Raw genomic sequence first — 20,056 nt, forward strand, 5'->3', positions numbered from 1 at the left:
CATGCAGGAAGCCTGACACCGAACTCGATTCCGGGTCTCCAGGATCACATCCCCGGCTGCAGGCTGCAGTCAGTGCTAAACTGCTGAGCCCCCTGGGCTGCAGGGGGATTAGATTTCAACATACAAATTTGCAGGGGGGCAGGGAGAGGACACCAATATTCAGTCTATAGCAGAAGGCAATATTTCAATGCTTGGACAAAGACCCATATGAGAAAATAAACAATCTCTGGGTCATGTTCTGGTTACAGCTTTCCTGACAGCTACAAAAGTCTATTCTGGGGAAATTAGGGGGAAAGGTTATAAACTAATCCTGGGAAACAAAGGGTTTGGCATTGTTGGGGTTTCTGATAAGGCTGGGATGCAGGCTACGTACAGCACATTTGGGAGGAATATGTTCAGATGAACTCATATGAAGTTTCTACTTCTAAACTCTCTGGGGGTAAGACAGAGCAGAACACTTCCAGCAGATCAAGGAGGGAAGACCAGGACCTTCATGAGGACACAGGGCAAGCCAACTGTAGGATAGAAACATGGGCCAGGCTTACCTGGGCATTCTGCTCCTGAGCATAAAAACATTGTACCATGATGGGGATCATCTTTGTGATGGGAGCTCTTAAAATGTTTGTTTCTGGAGTCACGCTGTTCTAATCTGGGACTGGTTGCTCTCCATTGAGTGTACAAATATGATCCTGGGATTCTCTTTCATTAATCTCGAAGTTTGCCAATACCTCTTCCCTTTGTTGGATCAGAAGAGCACATTCTCCAGCAGCTCCTTAAGATACTCAGGTAATAACTGTTTTAGAGCTCTCACTTGACTGAAAATGTCTTTACTCCATCCTCAACTTAACTAATAATTTGATTATACATAGAGTCCTAGGTTGGAAATTTTCATAAGAATTCCAAAGGCATGGGGATCCCTGGGTGGCTCAGTGGTTTAGTGCCTGCCTTTGGCCCAGGGTGTGATCCTGGAATCCTGGGATCAAGTCCCACATCGGGCTGCCTGCATGGAGCCTGCTTCTTCCTCTACCTGTCTCTGCCTCTCTCTCTGTCTCATGAATAAATAAAATATTTAAAAAAATAAATAAATAAAAGAATTCCGAAGGCACTGCTTGTCTTTCTAGCTTCGAGTTAATTTTGAGAAGCCTGAAGATAGATTCTAGATTTTTTTTTCAAAGTTGTTTCTGTATTCTCTTCTTCTATAGGAAATGTCTTCACATTTATTATTATTATTATTATTTTATTTATTTATGATAGTAACAGAGAGAGAGAGAGAGAGGCAGAGACACAGGCAGAGGGAGAAGCAGGCTCCATGCACCAGGAGCCCGACGTGGGATTCGATCCCGGGTCTCCAGGATCACGCCCTGGGCCAAAGGCAGGCGCCAAACCGCTGCGCCACCCAGGGATCCCCACATTTTTTTTTTTTAAAGATTTTATTCATGAGAGAGAGAGAGAGAGAGAGAGAGAGAGGCAGGTAGAGAGAGGCTGATCCTGAAGGGAGTTTTCCAGTGATCTTGGGACACGAAGGTGCTAGAATCATGGAAAGTATTGGCAAAGGACCAATACTATGCTATGCTGAAGGCAGTTGATACTGTCATCCCGTTTCACATCCCCCAGTGTGGAGAACATAAGTTTTATCTAAACCCTAAAACAAATCCTTGCCAGAAGATAAGAGTTACTCAGGAGAAAGATTAATGCCAGATGGTACTAGCAGATTTACTTGCAAAGGAAAGACAACTCTACATTACATGGGAACCAGCACATTTTCTGAATATCCAGTCATGGCTGATATCTCTGTTGCTAAAATTGATCCTTTAGCACCTTTGGATAAAGTCTGCCTTCTGGGTTCTGGCATTTCGACTGGTTATGGTGCTGGTGTGACCACTGCCAGGGCAGAGCCTGGCTTACATTGTGCCACCTTTAGCCTAGGTGGAGTTGGGTTGGCAGCTATCATGGGCTGTAAGGTGGCTGGTGCATCCCAGATCATGGGTCTGGACACTGATAAATTCTCCAGGGTTAAGAAGTTTGGAGTCTCTGAATGTATTAACCCCAGGACTTCAGTAAACCCATAGAGGAAGTGGTCACTGGATGAGGAAGTAGATTAGTCCTCTGAGCGTACTGGTAACCTGATGGTCATGAGAGTAGCACCAGTGGACTGCCACAAAGGCTGGGGCATCAGCGTGGTAGTTGGTGTAGCTGCTTCAGGTGAAGAAATCGCCACTCGCCTGTTTCAGCTGGTAAAACGCCACAGGCGGAAAGGCACTGCCTTTGGAGAATGCAAGAGTGTGGAAAGTGTCCAAAAGTTGGTGTCCGAATACATGTCCAAAAAGATTCAAGTTGATGAATTTGTGCCTCACAATCTGCCTTCTCATGTCCTCTCAAATGAAGCCTTTAAACTGATGCATGCAGGAAAGTGCATGCAAACCATTTTAAAACTTTAAATTCAACAGAGAAAACATGTCTGTCCTTGTCCCTAAGTCTTGTGGTCCAACTGGACAGCCGGATAAACAGGGATAAGCTCTCCCAAGTCCACAGCCTCTTAGACCTCATCTACTACCACTTCTAGAGTAACCTACTCTAGGGAATAATATTTTGTAGAAAATTAATAAATCTCCAAAGACATGGCTCATACAGTCATAAATCTGCTTTCTGAACTTCCTTCATGTGAATAATTGAGAGGTCATTAAGGAATACGTTAATGTAATAAAAATAATTTCTGCAAAAAAAAAAAGTGGGGAAATAAAACACGGATTAGAAGCTCTGTGCTGGAGTGTGAGGGTTTGGGGTCGTTGAGCCTCACTGCTAAGTGACTTGGTTGGTCATTTGTTGAAAAACTGCCAATTTCAACAACCTCTAGGTTTTTTTTCTCTTGGGGTCCAAAGACTTTCCAACTTCCAAAGTTTCTCCAAAGACTCCCTAATTTCTTGCTGAGAAAGGGCAGAGAGCAAGGGATGGAAGGATGGAGAACAGGCTCAATGTATAATCCTTTTCAGAACTGTGGCTCTCAACTTTGTCATGATGTATCTGTTTTAGTTTCTTAGGGCTGCTCTAGCAACCTACATACCACACACAGCGTGGCTTAAAACAACAGAAATTTACTGTCTCCCAGTTCTGGAGCCTGAAGTCTGAAGTCAAGGCGTCAGCATGGCCATGTTCTTTCTGAAGGTTTTAGGAAGAATCCATTCCATGCTTCCCTCCCAGCTTCTCGTGGTTGCCAGCAATCCTTGGCATTCCTTGGCATGTAGACTTCTCACACAATCTGTCTTTATGTGGTCTTCTCTTGGTGTCTTCACAATGCCTTCCATGTGTGTATGTGTATGTCTCTTCCTCTAAGGACAGTAGCCAGAATGGATTTAGGGCCCATCTTCTATGTAGATGCTTATTTTGTTCAGCCTCATCTAATGACTTTAGGGGTGAATCACTGGAAAGGGAGTGGGAGGGATATTAAAACCTAAGTTTAGAAAAACCAAGTATGTCCACAAATTCTTAAACACTATCCCCAACTGACGTGGAATCTAATTCCTCTCCCTTGAATATGGGCTGGCCTCATGGACTGACTTGCTTCTAACAAATACAGAACATCAGAAGTTAAGTGTGACTTCCGGGGCCAAGTCATAGAAGGTAATACAGCTTATGCTGGACTCCCTGATACAGGCTTTTGGAGTCTTGGGCTGTCATGGAAGAAGTCTGGTTACCCTGAAGTCTCTATGCCAGAGAAACAACAGTAGAAAGAGGTAACCCAGAGATTCCCGGAGTTCTGGGTTTCTGATCATACACTCTACTTGAGCCAGGTAAATCCCCAGAACTGTGAAAGAGAACATAAATGCTTGTTATCGTTTCATACCACTAAGTTTGGGGTGGCATCATACTGGATTGGAATAGAATAGTAAAAATGGAGAAGAGGGTGGAGGGGTAAAGGAAGAAAGTACGGATTTTTTACAAAAATTTAAAACAATTTTTAAGACTAAGGGTAATGAGATTAAAATATACCTTCTCAACATTTTATTTTTATTTTAAAAGATTTGGGGATACCTGGGTGGCCCAGTGGTTGAGTGTGTGCCTTTGGCTCGGATCATGATCCCGGGGTCCTAGGATCAAGTCCTCCATCAGGCTCCCTATGAAGGGCCTGCTTCTCAATCTGCCTGTGTCTCTGGCTCTGTGTCTCCCATGAATAAATTAATTAAATCTTAAAAAATAAATAAATAAATGACTTATTTGACAGAGAGCAAGAGAGAGCACAAGCAGGGGGGACCTGCAGACAGAGGGAGAGGGAGAAGCAGAATTCCTACTGAGCAGAGCCTGAAATGGGGTTGGATCCCAGGACCCTGGAATCAGGACTCAAGCCGAAGGTAGGCGCCTTACTGAGCCACCCAGGCATCCCTAAAGATTTTATTTTTTTAAGTTCTCTCTACACCTAACATTGGGCACAACTGCACAACCTTGAGATCAAGAGTCACATGCTCTACTGACTAAGCCAGCCAGACACCCTGGAGATTAAAATATTTAAGAGAACTTACAAACATGCCAGTGAACTTGATGGTAGCTGAAAGATTTCTTTCATATGGGCTAGAAAGCTCAATTTCTCTTAAATTTGATAGAGAAGGGTAACTATTTCACGCTTATCTCTGTTCAATATTTTCCCTTATAGGCTCACAACATGAGACCACAATCTACATTGTATGCTGTGAGATAAACATTGCAAAAATCAGGTGTTTTGCTGCATATGTTATATATTTTCAGGAATAACATACCTGGTTATTTATCTTGAGGGCCGTAAGTTAGGATGGTTTATGATGTGACAGAAAATCCAACTGAAATTGACTTGCAAAATAGGCAGTCTTGGCTCACAGGTCAACCTAGTGCTGGGGCTAGTTAGGTTGCTGCAGTTTATCCAATGTCCTACAGACTTGTTTTCTTAGCCTTGTTGGCATCATCCTCAAGCTCTACATAGTTATTTATGAACAAGATAGGAATCTCAACTAATGGGACAAATTTTATGAGTTCGATCAGTCTAAAGAATGAGCGCTCTCAATCTTAATTTAGTGATTTGCCATTGACGAGAGCTGCTGCTTTCTGTGGAGTAATGCACTCTGAACCAGGGACTCCAAGTTCACCTTGGCCAAGGAAACATGCAAGCCCCGCAGCCTGGTCACTATACCAGACCGGGATTTACTAGCAAAATGGCAAAAGGTGGAGGAGGATTTGAGGGAGTATCACTGGGAAGAGTAGTGTGGCAAGGCACAGCGATTACCTGAAGTCTCCTCTCTCAGGCAGGCAGGGAACAACAGAAGATACAATTTCTAGAGGCTGAGTAGAAGGTACAGCAAATTGGATTAGGCAATAGTGGAATGAATGCTCCCATGGGGCAATACTACTATAAAAAAAAAGTTAAGGGACGCCTGGGTAGCTCAGCAGTTGAGCATCTGCCTTTAGCCCAGGGCATGTTCCTGGGTTCCTGGGATCGAGCCTGAGTCCCACATCGGGCTCCCTGTAGGGAGCCTGCTTCTTCCTCTGCCTCTTTGTCTCATAAATAAATGAAATCTTTACCAAAAAAGAAAAGTTAAAAGATTGCAGGGGTGCCCGGCTGGCTCAGTGAGAAGAGCATGCGATTCTTGATCTTGGGGTTGTGAGTCTGAGCCTCACGTTGGATGTAGTTTACTTACATAAAATAAAAAATAAAAGATTGCAATATTTGGTGCTCACAGCAAGTTATGACTTTAAACCAGCAACCCTGTGCTCCCAAGGGGGGTACTCTCTCTCCTCCATTAAGAAAAACTTGGAGTAACACTGTTTTAACACTCCATCTTCCTCCCTCCTACAATAATGGGCTTTATTGTTGTTTTTTATTTCATAATCATAAACTTAACTCTGCATGACAGCTAGACTTGGGATAAGGAAAACCTGGAACCCAAAGAGCAGTCAGAGCACAAAGATTACAGGAGACTGAAAATATTTTTTCTGAATCGGGCAGTAATCTTTTATCCTTGTTAATTCCTTATAGGCAGAGGGTTAAAACACAACTCTGGCGCTACATGACTGAACACCTGGATGACTTTCTAGCTATACAACTCCCAACAAGTTACTTCATCAGCACCCACTACAAGTCTGTGTATGGGAACAACAGGACCTACCTCCTTTTTGGGAGGATCAAATTATTTTTTTATTCCTAGTAGTTCATCCACCTAAAGTGTTTAGAAGAGGGCTCAGCACGTAACAAGCAGCTTTTTCAAACTGTTACCTACAATGATGATGATGATGACGATGATGATGATGGTGGAGCCATCATATTGTGGAAGACTTGCTTGGTAGTCAAAATTTTGTTTAGAACTACCTTTTTATTTGAAAATATAAAAACCAAAAGTTTTCAACTTCTTCTACATGTTAAAAAGTTTCAATAAAGATCTCTTAGATACAAAATATGTTCCAGTGGTTCAAAATAAATTCTATGATATAATATTATTCTATCATACTTATTTTGAAAGCGTAGGTGTTTTTAAAACAGAAAAAAAACACACACACACACACACACACACACAAAACCCAACCCACCAAGCTTAAAGTTTTTATTTTGCTAAAATGCACAAATCTAACAGTCCACACTCTACAATACACATTTAACCATAATGGTTCCCCTAAGATGCTGTTCTCCCTGACAGTTGAGATGCCTAATCTGTGAAAGCCCAGCTTGCCTTCCTTGCTTCCCACCGAATTCATCTGTCTGTTAGAAGTCTTGCCGGATGTTTTCCTTGTTTGCCTCGCCATGTTGCTGCTTCATTTGAAATATTTCATTTTCTAATTGCACAATAGTCCTTTCAATCTCATAATTCTTACTGACCAGGGATACCCAACTAGAAAAGTAAAAAAAAAAAAAAAAAAAAAAAAGGAAAAATTACTCAATATAAAATTTCTCTTAGAAGATTTTACCATATATATGTTTTCACTCAGGGTCATAATGTGAACCTTCACTTCTAACTTTCCATTTAAAAAAAACTGAGGCATAATTGGGGGAAAGTGGGTAAAGGGTACATAATATTTAAGCTGTATGGGACGCCTGGGTGGCTCAATCAGTTAAGAGTCTGGTTTTGAGTCAGGTCATGATCTTGGGGTCATGAGATCGAGCCCCACACCAGGCTACATGCTGAGTCAGCTTGAGATTCTCTCCCTTCCCCTCTGACCTTCTCCCCACTTGGACTTTCTCTCTCTAAAATAAATAAAATCTTAAAAAGAATTCTAACTATATTATCTCTTACAACTGGGAATCTACAATTATTTCAAAACAACAACAAAAAAAACCTTTAAAAACCAAATTAGAAATAGTTGGATAGGACAAGGTGATAGAAGATTGTATTTAATGGCATTAACACAAAAGGAGAAAAAATAGGGCAGAGTCAGTAGTTAAAAATGGTAGAGAAATTTCTAGAACAAGAGAAAATTCTACAGATCAAGCAGTCTTCCCCTTCCCCAGAAAAAATCTCTAGTAGGACAAATGTAAAGAAACACACATGTATATTTGGGAGATTATAGTAGCTTGAAGAAAAATGTGAAAAGATGAATAGATTGATAACATGGAATCACGGAGGTGAAGGTGGAACAAGGGAAATCATGGGGTAGAGGAAGGGAAATAACAAAGTAAAAAAGAGAAATGATATAAAATTCATGATTATAAGGATTCATATTAACTTATTTATGCATATGAAGAATATTTTAAAAGTAAAGTATATAAATAGGAAAAAACCTCAGAGACAAATTATCGAAGTATGAAATCTCCCTCCCTCATGAATTAAAAAAAAATAGATTAATTTTTTTTCCTTCTAAAAGGAGAGTATAAGTAGAATCCTATTCAGAGCAGAAATACTGAACTGAAACACTGAGACCAGAATCAAGGAACAGTGGTTCTGTCCCTCTCATTGCCTTCCAAGCCCACACATCAGAAATAGGCAGAGGCAGTAAAGAGCAGAATTCATAAAAGAGCATTTCTTTCACACTTGTGGTATCCCATTTGAATACTGTTGAATCATAGTTAAATCCTGATCTTAAAATGTGCTAAATGATTTAAAGAAGTAAAGATACTCACGTGGACTCCATTTCCCTTAATTTAGATCCAGCTGTGAGCTGCATGTTCTTTCGCTGCCAGTTTAAATCTTGAATATGTTTCCTGTAAAACATTATTCATACAACCCACCTACATTTTAACGTAAGACTAAAATCAACAGAAAAACCTATAATCAACGAAACACATCTTTAATCCCCTGAGAACAGATGTATACAGTAATGGATTATTAATTCCAGGAATTAACTTTTTTCTATTTTCAATTACAAATTTCATAAAACATGCTCACCATGAAAAATTAAACACACATAACATGCACACAGAGATTAAAAAGCAGAAGTCCTTCCTCCCATGTGCTTTTCCTTCTTACTATTCAGTTTTTGGTGGGTGTGTCCCCAAATTCTTTCCTTTATGTATATGTACAAGTAGAGGTTAAATTTTTTTTAAGTAATCTCTACGCCCTGTGTAGGGCTCAAGCTCACAACTCGAGATCAGGAGTTATGCTCTACTGAATGAATGATTCAGTCAGGCAACTTAAGATGAAAATTTTTTTTAACCTAAATCAGATTATACGTGTTGTTCTGCAACATTTTCTCCTAAAAGTGGCTGCAGATTTGTAAATTGCCTGCAGATTTGTAAATTGCAAATGACCTGCTAGAGATGCTTTCAGATGTTAAGTCTATTTCTCTGCCATTCCAGTTGGGCAAACCCAAGAGCAGATACTAGACACAGTGGATCATCAAGCATTACTCTCATATGACTACAGTTCTTTGGTTCCTTTTTCTCCTCATTCTGTTTACTGAGGGTTCACCTAAACTTTACTCTAAAATAAGAGGAATATAGGGGCACCTGGCTGGCTCAGTCAGAAGAACACATGACTCTTAATCTCAGGGTTGTGAGTTTGAGCCTGACACTGGGTGTATCAAAATAAGAGGAAAAAAACCAACTTACCTTAACTTCTGGAGCTCTTTCTGTGCATGTTCAATCATGTGAACTAGATTTCTAAGGAAGAAAAAGGAAAAAATAAGATTAATATACATTAAAATTTAATAATACCAACTAGAAGCGAACCATCTAGTCGATTCAAGTTCAAGTTCTTCTGCTATTGAGCTCTGTGCCAAACACCATGTTGGACACTCTATAAATATTATCTAGAATATTGAATATTACTCAAGAATTCTTTGAGTAGTTATGATTATACCTATTTCACATGTGAGGACATTACAAGCTTAGAAAGATTTAAGTAATTTGGTCAAGGGAACCTAGGTGAATGTCAGAGCTGAATTCCAGTTTAGCTCCTTTTTTTTTTTTAAGATTTATTTATTTACTGAGAGAGAGAGAGAGGGGGTGGGGGAGGCAGACACACGGGCAGGCAGCCCGACGTGGGACTCGATCCCGAGACTCCAGGATCACACCCGGGGCTGCAGGCAGTGCTAAACTGCTGCGCCACCAGGGCTGCCCCCCAGTTTAGCTCTTTTAACCTCTCAAGTCCAACCAGTTTACGGACACTCTGATTTCCTATACTTAGGTTACTTCTTAAATTGTCATTACTTCTTTTCATGGAGACATGGAAAATAACTCATGAGTGTATTCATTTGAACCCTTATTATCTCCATATTTCTGTACTTCCATTTATCCTGCCATTCTCCCCTGTCTATTGCTAACTAGAGAGAGAAGAGAAAAATGGAAGGGGAAATCGTGGTTCCAGTACAAGTTGGCTCTTGCTGGCACAGGGGAAAAGCTGAGCAATACAGAGTGTCATGTGATTACTGTCATGCAATTCAAGGGTAGAGGTCACCTCCCCTCCCTTAAATAATAGCTTTACTGGGATCCCTGGGTGGCACAGCGGTTTGGCGCCTGCCTTTGGCCCAGGGCGCGATCCTGGAGACCCGGGATCGAATCCCACGTCAGGCTCCCGGTGCATGGAGCCTGCTTCTCCCTCTGCCTGTGTCTCTGCCTCTCTCTCTCTCTCTCTCTGTGTGACTATCATAAATAAATAAAATAAAATAAAAAAAATAGCTTTACTGAGATGTAACTCACACAACTATATCAATTTCCTCTTACGGCAGTACAGAATTGCCTTTAGGATCCATTTCAACCACATAGACCCTATTATTCTCTTGCTCTAGATCCAATATTGTTTCCTGGCTTTTGTGACTCAAATATCCTTCTTTTCTCCTAAATTATTTGCCTGATTTTTTTTCTAACTGCAATTCTCTCAAGATTCAGTCTTCAAACACCTGTGCTCTCCAGGCTTACCTACAGCTCATTCCCTTTTCCTTGATCTCAATGATCACTCTGTGCTCCTGAGGACAATTCAAGCTTGGCACTCTAAGTCCTGACCTCTGACCTTTAACAGGAAGCTTCCCCTTGAATGATCTCTTCCTGAAAGCTCAGTGTATTTGTTGTCTTCTCCTTTCTTTCATCCTCCATAAGTACAAGCATACCTCAGAGATATTGCAGGTTCAGTTCCAGACCACTGCAATAAAATATAGCAATAAACCAAACTAAATGAATTTGTTCCCCTATGCATATAAAAGTTATGTTTTAGTCTACTAAATGTGTAATAGCATTATGTAAAAATATATATATACCTGCCTTTTTTTTTTTTTTTTTTTATAGTCAGAGAGAGAGAGAGAGAGAGAGAGAGGCAGAGACACAAGCAGGCTCCATGCACCGGGAGTCCGACGTGGGATTCGATCCCGGGTCTCCAGGATCACACCCTGGGCCAAAGGCAGGCACCAAACCGCTGTGCCACCCAGGGATCCCGCCTTTTTTTTTTTTTAAAGATTTTATTTATTTATTCATGAGAGACAGAGAGAGAGAGACGCAGAGACACAGGCAGAAGGACAAAGAAGCAGGTTCCATGCAGGGAGCCTGATGTGGGACTCGATCCTGGGACTCCAGGATCATGCCCTGGGCCGAAGGCAGGGACTAAACCGCTAAGCCACCCAGGAATCCCCGTACTTGCCTTTATTAAAAAATACTTTATTACTAGAAATTGCTAACCACTATTCTGAGTTTTCAGTGAGTCGTAATCACCAACCACAGCTCAATTCAAGAAATATAATGGAGGGGATCCATGGGTGGCTCAGAAGTTTAGTGCCTGCCTTCCGCCCAGGGCATGATCCTGGAGTCCCGGGATCGAGTCCCACATCAGGCTCCCTGCATGGAGCCTGCTTCTCCCTCTGCCTGTGTCTCTGCGTGTGTCTCTCTCTCTCTCATGAATAAACAAAATCTTTTTTTAAAAATATTTATTTATTTATTTATGATAGACATAGAGAGAGAGAGAGAGAGAGAGAGAGAGAGAGGCAGAGGAGGAGGGAGAAGCAGGCTCCATGCCGGGAGCCCGACGCGGGACTCGATCCCGGGACTCCAGGATTGTGCCCTGGGCCAAAGGCAGGCGCCAAACCGCTGAGCCACGAAATCTTTAAAAATATATATATAATGGAAAAGTTTGAAATACTGAGAGAATTACTAAATTGTGATACCAAGATAGGAAGTGGCAAAATGCTACTGGAAAACTGTGCCACAGACTTGCTGAGGCTTGGAGGTTGTCAGAAACTTTCAATTTGTAAAAAAATGCAATACAGCAAAGTGTAATGAAATGAAGTATGCCCATATACATACCTCTCCTCAAGTACTCTGAAATATTTGTTAAAACTTATGGCACTGTATCACAAGTCACAAGACTTGGGTTCTAGTCCCAGCCCTGTCCTTGAAGGAGTCACTTGACATCAATGAGGCTAACCCTGCTTATCCATAAAATTGAGGGCTGACTTCAAAGTTTTCCCTTTAATTTCAAGTACATAATTATCTCGTTAATGAAATATTTCTTTTTTAGCAGTCACGACCCAAGACCTACTTAGAGCTAAAAGCTTTCTGCCCAGCATGGTCTATGCCTTAGAATCCTTTCATAAAGAAAGAAAACTTACTTTAAAGACAAAGAAGACAAAAAAGTGGATTGAGAGCCTTGAATAAACTGAATTTGGGTAGACCAGGTAAAGGCATTCTAGGAGGAAGTGAGACATGAGTAAAGGCCCAGAGGCAAAGTTATGATAATTACGAGAGAGAGGATTCCTTTGGCTGGAGTGAAAATCTATCATTGAGATACACCGTTCTGACTTGAACAACATGTTAAATAGTCTGGACTATACCTTGCAACAAATGGGAAATTATTAAAGGTTTCTAGGCAAGTTGAAAGCATGTTTTCTTCAATGCAATATTTTTTTTCCCTGCACCTATGTTCTCCTCCCTTCTTGTGTTGTTCTCTTCTAAATGTCCAAATCTTATCATTTAAAAAAAATTATTTGAGAAAGAGAGAGAGAGAATGTACATGGGGGTGGGGGAGAAGGGCAGAGGAAGAGGGAGAGAAAGAATCTGAAGTAGACTCCCCGATGAGCAAGGAACCTGACAAAGGTCTAGATCTCACAACCCTGAGATCACGACCTGAGCTGAAATTAAGAGCTGGACATTTAACCAACTGAGCCACTCAGGCGCCTCCAAATCTCACCATTTTTAAGTGACCTTAACTCTTAATGTTTCTTCTGTGCATTTCTGTAATTTATAGAGCACAGTACACAATATAGCTCGTACCTCCATACTGCTAAAAATGGACTACTGGTTATCTGGCATAGAATATCTTTTCTTTACTAGATAACGCTTCTTGAGGACAAAGATCACATTTTTCCTCTTTGTGAAATATACGCTTTTTTTTTTTGATTGACCTGTTTCTTAATCATCCCAATCCCATTTTTCCTATATCTCCCCTGCAACATATTCACAAAAAAAAGGAACTATTTGTTCTATAGGTTCCCAAATTCTGGATTTTGCCCACTGAATCCTTATATGGCCACAGAAATTTAGAACATAATTCTGAAAAATTGAGAAAAGGTACTTATCACTTTGTGATTTTGCTTTATTATTCCAGGAAACATACTCTAGCAAATAGTTTGATGCAGTATCATGAGGTTCAATGGCTTTTTCTCCTTAAATTGTTAAACTCCTTAAACTATTAAGTGTTAATAGAGACTCAGGGGATTTTAGGACTCAAAAGCATCATAGAGATCATCTAACCATCAAATTTTCCAAATAAGAAAATCGAGCCCTAGGCAGATAACAAAACCTAAAGCTAAAGCTAGTTACGTGGAGTAGAAAGAGCTCGGTGGCTTGTGTGGGCACCTTGCTTCCCATGTTAATTTTCTACTTATAGCCGATTCTCATTATTTGCAGATTCTGTACTTGTGAACTTACTTCCCCACTCAAATTTATTTGTTAAACATCAATACTCGATGTTTTGGGATCATTAACAGCATGCTAGGAGCAGCACAAAATTTGAGTTGCTGGACGTGTAGATTCTCAACTGAAGTGGAGCAAGGAGGCACTCTGACTTACTGTTTCAGCTCCCATACAGAGATGACCAAAGGATGGAGTTTAATTTCCAACTTTGCCAAATTACTTAACACTTCTGAACTTTGCTTTATTTTTTATGAAAGAAAACAGAATCTGCCCGAATGAGTTGTTTTTAGGATTTAAGGCTGAAGTCTATATGAGATGTATATATATACACGCACATATATTATTTCTCCCAGGAAAAATGGTACAGTATTGGCTAATTCAGTATTCAAGGCCACTATAAAGTGGCCATAACATGTAATTAATGAGAATCGAATGTATGAGCAATCCCCCACGTTAAGGATTACATTACACCATGTAGTAATTTGTCACTCAGACCTCAGAACTCATTTAATTACAATGTCATACAATAAATATAGTTAGGTTTAAGTCCCCTCCATACTCTTGGCAGTGGGTCTCAAAGCAATGGCTTTTCATATGGGTTTTAATAGTTCTAGGACATGATCCCACATTAAAGTTCACTATACTATTTTTATTCCACTTCCCGTTTTTTAAAAAAAGATTTATTAATTTGGGAGAGAGTGAGCAGGGGGAGGAGCAGAGGGAAAGAGAGAGAGAATCTTCAAGCAGACACTCTGCTGAGCATGGAGCCTGACATGGAGTTTGATCCCATGACTCTGAGATCATGACCTGAGCTGAAACCAACAGTCAGACACTCAACTGACTGAGCCACCCAAGCCCCATTCCTGTATTTAAAAAAAGACCAAAGCTTCTTACTCATTATATACTTTCCAGGCATTGCATCCATGCTGTGACATTAGTTCCAGATTCTCAATTCGAACTGCCTGATGCTCTAACTGGGCCATAGAATTGTTTACACATTCTTGCCATGCAGTAATGTCATTTTTCTGACCCGAGGAAGGGGCTGGAAGTTCATATCTGAAATTAAACAAAAATAAAATGAAACCATATATTCCCCTAAATCTTTCCTTCCTTCCAACAGAAGGTCTCACAGGTCTATGCACAATGTAAAATCCATGGAAGATTAAAGATCAGATTGTGCAATAATAAGAACCTATTTATCCTCCTAAGAAACAACTCATTACAGGTAAGATTTTTTTTTTTAAAGATTCTATTTATTTATTCATTAGAGACACAGAGAGAGAGAGAGAGAGGCGCAGAGACACAGGCAGAGGGAGAAGCAGGCTCCATGCAAGAAGCCTGATGTGGGACTCGATCCCGGGTCTCCAGGATCACACCCCCGGCTGCAGGCGGCACCAAACCGGTGCACCACCAGGGCTGCCCTACAGGTAAGATTTAACGTCATTCTACACAGTACCAAAAAACTGTTTATTTCAATGTGAACACAATCAACTGGAGTATATTATAGGATACAAAAAAACCTATGCTATCATTTTTGTAAAACACACCTATATTCAGCCAGCTTCCCATCCATACACCCAGGCCACTCTAGACAAAACAACGGTAAGGAATATAGTAATTCTTTGCATTTGGACTTCATTCTACTCTCTCTCTTCACACTACACAGTCCTTCAACAGCCAGTAAGTACACTCTTCATAAATCTCAGCTCATTACTGATGAGTTACTACAAACTTAGTTTTAATTTCCATTTTAATATTTTGACTAGATAATTCTAAAAACTCCAAGTTATTCCTATGAAAAACTGAGGGGTATGCAACTGGGATCAAGAAGTGATAAACTGGGGTGCCTGGTGGCTCAGTTGGTTGAGTGTCTGCATACAGCTCAGGTCATAAGGGTCCTAATCCCAGGGTCCTGGGGTAGAGCCCCACACTGGGGTCCCTGCTCAGCTGGGAGCCTGCTTCTCCCTCTCCTACTGCTTGTGCTCTCTCACCCTGTCAAATAAGAAAATAAAATCTTAAAAAAAAAAAAGCGATAAACCAGGGTAACTTGGGTGGCTCAGTGGGTTAAGCATTCTAACTCTTGATTTGTGCTCAAGTCAGTGTTGTGAGATCAATTCCTTGACACCCTGTATCAGCTTCCATACTGAGCGTGGAGCCTACTTAAATTCTCTTGCCCCTTCTTTCTCTCAAAAAATAGAAGTGACAAACCATTTTGTTAAAAAAACAAAAAACTTTACACATATGCAATAAATGTGGCAGTTTTCAAACTTCTGATTATAACCCACACTAAGAAATATTTGTGATCCAGTACACAAAATACATATACTTCAACAGAAGTTTCACAAAACAGTACTCACCTTTACATGCAGTATATTCTGGTATTTTCTATTCTATTTCCTTAGAAAAGTACTGTGACAACCTGCTAAGTTTCCTTCATAATCCATTGCTTAGTGACTCATTACTTCTGCTTTGAGACACAGTGCCATAAAGGAGGTACTGTCATGATTATCTATAGAGCAGAAGCGCCCAGAAATGGAAGAACTAAGGAATCCTGGATCTTCTCCTGCCTTTACCACTTAGGCGAGACAGGAAATGGAGCCCAAGAGAAGCAATATGGTACTCTGGTTCTACAAACTCAAATCCCTCTTCTAACCTACTCATTTGCTGAGAGGACAGACCTGCTGTGCATGTGGCCCTCTCTCAAAGGACTCTGCTCTGACAGATTACTTAGTGCTTCTCATAATTCCATAGTTATCTTAAAATTGAAAGGATCTCAGTCATAAAGCAATCCAATTCTCCATTTTAGAGAAAATAAAGGATATTTGGATATTTGTTCCTCAGAGAGCAGTTTTGTAGTAAAGTGGCACAGGACGGAAGACAGTGGAACCAATGTCAGACTACGTGAGCACTCCGTGTTCACTAATGTTGCTTTGGCAAGAGTGAAGCAAGGATCATTATAAACCATAACGTGGTTTCATCCAGAGATGTGATCAGTGAAGAACTAGACATCTAATCAGGAACATTTCCTTAAAAATGTCTTTTTTTTTTTTTTTTTAATATTTATTTTAGAGAAAGGGAGCAAGCAAGCACAGGTGGAGGGGTGGAGGGGTAGAGGGAGAGAGAATCCCAAGTCGACTCCATGCTGTGTGTGGAGTCCTTTGCGGGACTTGATCTCATGACCTGAGCCGAAACCAAGATTTGGATGCTCACCAACTGTGCTACCCAGGCACTCCTCCTTGAAAATTCTTAAGAACATGCACTTCAACACAATTTACCATTCCTCTGTTGTTGGATTTTACATTTTGCGTTTTTTTTTTTAAAGAAAGAGAGTACACCCACGTGCATGGGTTCATGTGAGTGGAGGTAGAGGGGCAGAGGGAGAATCTTAAGTAGGCTCCACACCCAGTGTGGAGTCCTACACAGGGAACTGACCTCACAGCCCCAAGATCATGACCTGAGCCAAAATCAAGAGTGGGATGCTTAACCAACTGAGCCATCCAGGCACCCCTATTTTGCCTTTTTAAATGATGGTGCAAAGAATACATTTGAACATTAACAAAGGATTATAGGAACCACTATTACATGAAGAAACATAAACATAAAGCCAGACAAGATTTTTTTCTTTTCAACATTTTAAGAGCAATAGCTGTGGCAGTTTTACTAGTAACTTAAAATTAAGCAATGATTTGGGTCCAGCGGAAACCAGAAATACAACTTACCGTTTCATACTGAGTAATTCTATCGGTTGTCGAGCAGCCAGTCTTTCAAATTCATTTCTCATTATGTCAGTCTAATTTGGAGAAAGAATTATTTCCAAAATCATATCAACAAATTGCAACTGATACCCACCAAATAACGAATCTAACTTGCTTAAATATTTCTTTATGCTTTCCATTAAAATGGATCATTTTCAAAAAATTCAAAAATAAAATAAAATAAATCATTTCCCTTCCCACCAAGTCTTCTCTGGGTTCAATGCTCCCAAGGATCAGAATACACATACTTCCTAAGTAAGGAGACCCACAGAGAAAAGGATTAATTCTAGATCAGTGGTTCTCAGTCCTAGCAGCAAATAAAAATCAGCTAGAAGCTTTGAGAACAATTTCAATCCTGACCACATCTTAACCCTCTCCCTCATTCCCATTTAATTGTTCTGAGGTGGAGACTGGACATGATCATAACTTGTTTTTAACTCATCAGTTAACTGCAGAGTGAAGCCAGTGTTGAGGACCACAGATCCAACTATTCACTGGGGGTAGGGGGAAGGGAGGAGAGGACTTGGACATAAAGTAATTTGCTTTAGGGCTTTGGGCCTAAACCTATACTTTCTTTTTGGTCCTGGCCGCTGTTTTCACACTTCACTCTTTGCAAAGAATGAGAAATGGGGAAGGGGTAAAAGAAACCAGTTCTGCTATCTACTCTAACAATTTTACGATTAAAAAAAATGCATGGTGAACAAGATAAAAATTTAAAAATACACGGTAGCGCTCTACTTCTTGAGGTCCAATGTTTTGGTCAATATCCTATTCCATTTCTGTTTTGCACATTTCCTGGCCTGAGTACAAGGCACTGCTTAAGTATTCATCAGTTATTAGTATTTCAGTTATCCTGTGTAATTTCAATTTTTTTGAAGGCTTCAACTACATTAACAATTAGACCAAAAAGTTCAGATAGTCCCCCAATTTCTGGCTAGAACAGACCTTCATAAATAGTTGTTAAATGAATTAATCGAAGAGCTATTTCAGAAGCAATTTGAGGAGTCTTGGGCAAAACAGCTTCTCTAAGCTGCAGTTTTCCCATTTAAAATATTAGGATAATAAGTATGTAGTTATGTACTTCACAGGGCTATTTTCAGGACTGAGATGGTGAGCCCAATATAATATTAATCCCTATGATGAAAAAGTTAAATGATGAGCATACTAATTATAAAGATAGGAGGCATATGCTGTATTTAAGAGAGCTAAAAAGAAAACTAGTTTAAATATTTAAATGTTTGTGATTGAACGCAGTTATCTGAAATGTTTGGAAGCCGATCTAGTAAGAAAGCATTACTATACTTACTTCTTAACATGGTACCATCTATAACAACAGGGTAACATTTAGAACATTTAGAAAACCAGGGGAAAACGACGTATCATTTCTCTTTTAATTTTGATGAGTGATTGGTGTTTTATGAAAAAGGGTTGTCCGATTTACAAAGTATTAGGTAGTGTATTTCCTTTTGCTTATGACTTTATTAAAGTGGCCTCATGATATCTTCCTGAGCACCGCTACAAATGCAAAGTGAAATATTTGTCAAATTCTTTAGACCTCTTCATTTGTTAATACTCGGCTACGATAGTGCTCATGTTTTTGAGAAACATGCCACGTTCAAATCTGAATACGTTCTTCACGCTCCCAATGGAGCTTTCATCTAGTGGAGGCTTCCTCTGGCTTCCAGGCTGGAGAAATTTTTGAACTGTGGGAACGTAGCTGATTATGGCCTTGAATTCCTGTAGCAGAGGGAAGCCTTGCGAGGACACTGGGTTTGCACTCTTCAGCCATTAAGGACGACTTCAAGGAGCTGTGTACCCAGCTCAGCCCATTGCCCATAAGAAAATCTTGCCCATGATCTCTTAGTGCCTATTTAAAACTTAACCGACTTTTCATGTTACTTCAATATAAATACTGTATTTTAATAACAGAATTCTTTCATTAGATATATAGTTACCTATAACTGGGGGAAAAAAATCCCAAACACGTATATACTAAAACGCCCAACAGAATCTATTAACTCAGAGATGATATTTAACATTTCTTTAGCTGATTACACACCAAGTATCATCTTGGGTGCGCTTCCAGGCTAAATATTTAAATAGCATCGTACTTACAAGTGGCCTGTCACTCCCGTCATTCACATACATTCGGTAAGTGTGTAGGCTGTGACACCAAGGCCGCCCTACAGTGGTTCTCAGGAGCCTCGGCTTATATATATTAAAAATTCCTTATCACTTGTTCTAGAGTAGATCTTAGTAGAGGCGATGCCTCTGAGAATTAACGCAAAGAGCCCACCTCTGAAAAGCGTGCACACTCATGTTTGCATTGTTAGTTCGCGAAGCCCCAGAGGCTTCCAGTGCGACCCAGAGTAAGAACGCCGGAGAAGGCTTACCCAGCTGTTTTCAATGCGCCGATAACACAAATCTAGTGGAGTAACTATTAGCTAAGCAAGCAATAGTTAAAGCCAGAACTTAAAATGCACTTTTACGTGGCTACGACTGTCAGAGGTTCGCAGGGTCCTGGCTCCCACGGTGGCCTCAAGACGCCACACTTACTTCGAAAGCTGAGTAATCCGGGGCTGTCAAGTAGCTCAGGTAGTTCTTAGTGGGTCGGTATCTGCGGGTTTCCTCCTCCACCAGCGCTGCAGCCTAGAAACGAGAACAGGGGCCGGGGTCGGGGCAGCGACTCGTAAGTGCTTCTTCCAGCACTAAGGGCCCGAGAGCGCTGAGTCCGCTACACGGCCCGAACTCACCGCTTCCCGCACACCCGGCGCCTCATAACCTTGGTCAAAATACGGCAGCGCATCTACCACCACCTCTCCGGCGACTAAACCTGTGCCCGCCATTCTCGGCCTCGCCTGAGTCTTCTGTATCTGCGCAGACTCGGGCCCATTTCATTACGCTTGCGCCGCGCTGGCCACTGAGGTTCTGCACGTCGCCTGCGCAGCGCTCTGGCGCATGCTCAACTGTCACCTCCGGAGGCGCGCCCGCCCAGCGGCTCGGCAGTGCCCGGCCA

The 20,056-nt window shown here is 40.9% G+C and overlaps 1 protein-coding gene and 1 pseudogene across 2 annotated transcripts; one reads left to right on the top strand and one right to left on the bottom strand.

The window, feature by feature from the left end:
• Positions 1–1,481: 1,481 nt before the first annotated feature.
• On the top strand, positions 1,482–6,420 carry LOC102154755 (annotated as a pseudogene).
• On the bottom strand, positions 6,318–20,017 carry BCAS2 (BCAS2 pre-mRNA processing factor). Of its 2 annotated transcripts, none has more exons than XM_038561837.1 (7): positions 19,823–20,007; positions 19,597–19,689; positions 17,005–17,075; positions 14,180–14,341; positions 8,999–9,049; positions 8,072–8,152; positions 6,318–6,845 (listed from the first exon to the last, which is right to left on the bottom strand). In XM_038561837.1, the coding sequence occupies exons 1-7, from the start codon at positions 19,844–19,846 to the stop codon at positions 6,719–6,721; spliced, it is 609 nt and encodes a 202-aa protein (XP_038417765.1). In that variant the 5' UTR covers positions 19,847–20,007; the 3' UTR covers positions 6,318–6,718. The 2 variants fall into 2 exon arrangements, with proteins under 2 accessions (XP_038417765.1, XP_038417764.1); XM_038561836.1 differs by having other exon boundaries at positions 6,546–6,845; positions 19,794–20,017.
• Between the last annotated feature and the right edge of the window lie 39 nt (positions 20,018–20,056).

This window comes from Canis lupus, chromosome 17, assembly GCF_011100685.1.
Source record: "Canis lupus familiaris isolate Mischka breed German Shepherd chromosome 17, alternate assembly UU_Cfam_GSD_1.0, whole genome shotgun sequence".
NCBI classification, from domain to species: Eukaryota; Metazoa; Chordata; class Mammalia; order Carnivora; family Canidae; genus Canis; species Canis lupus.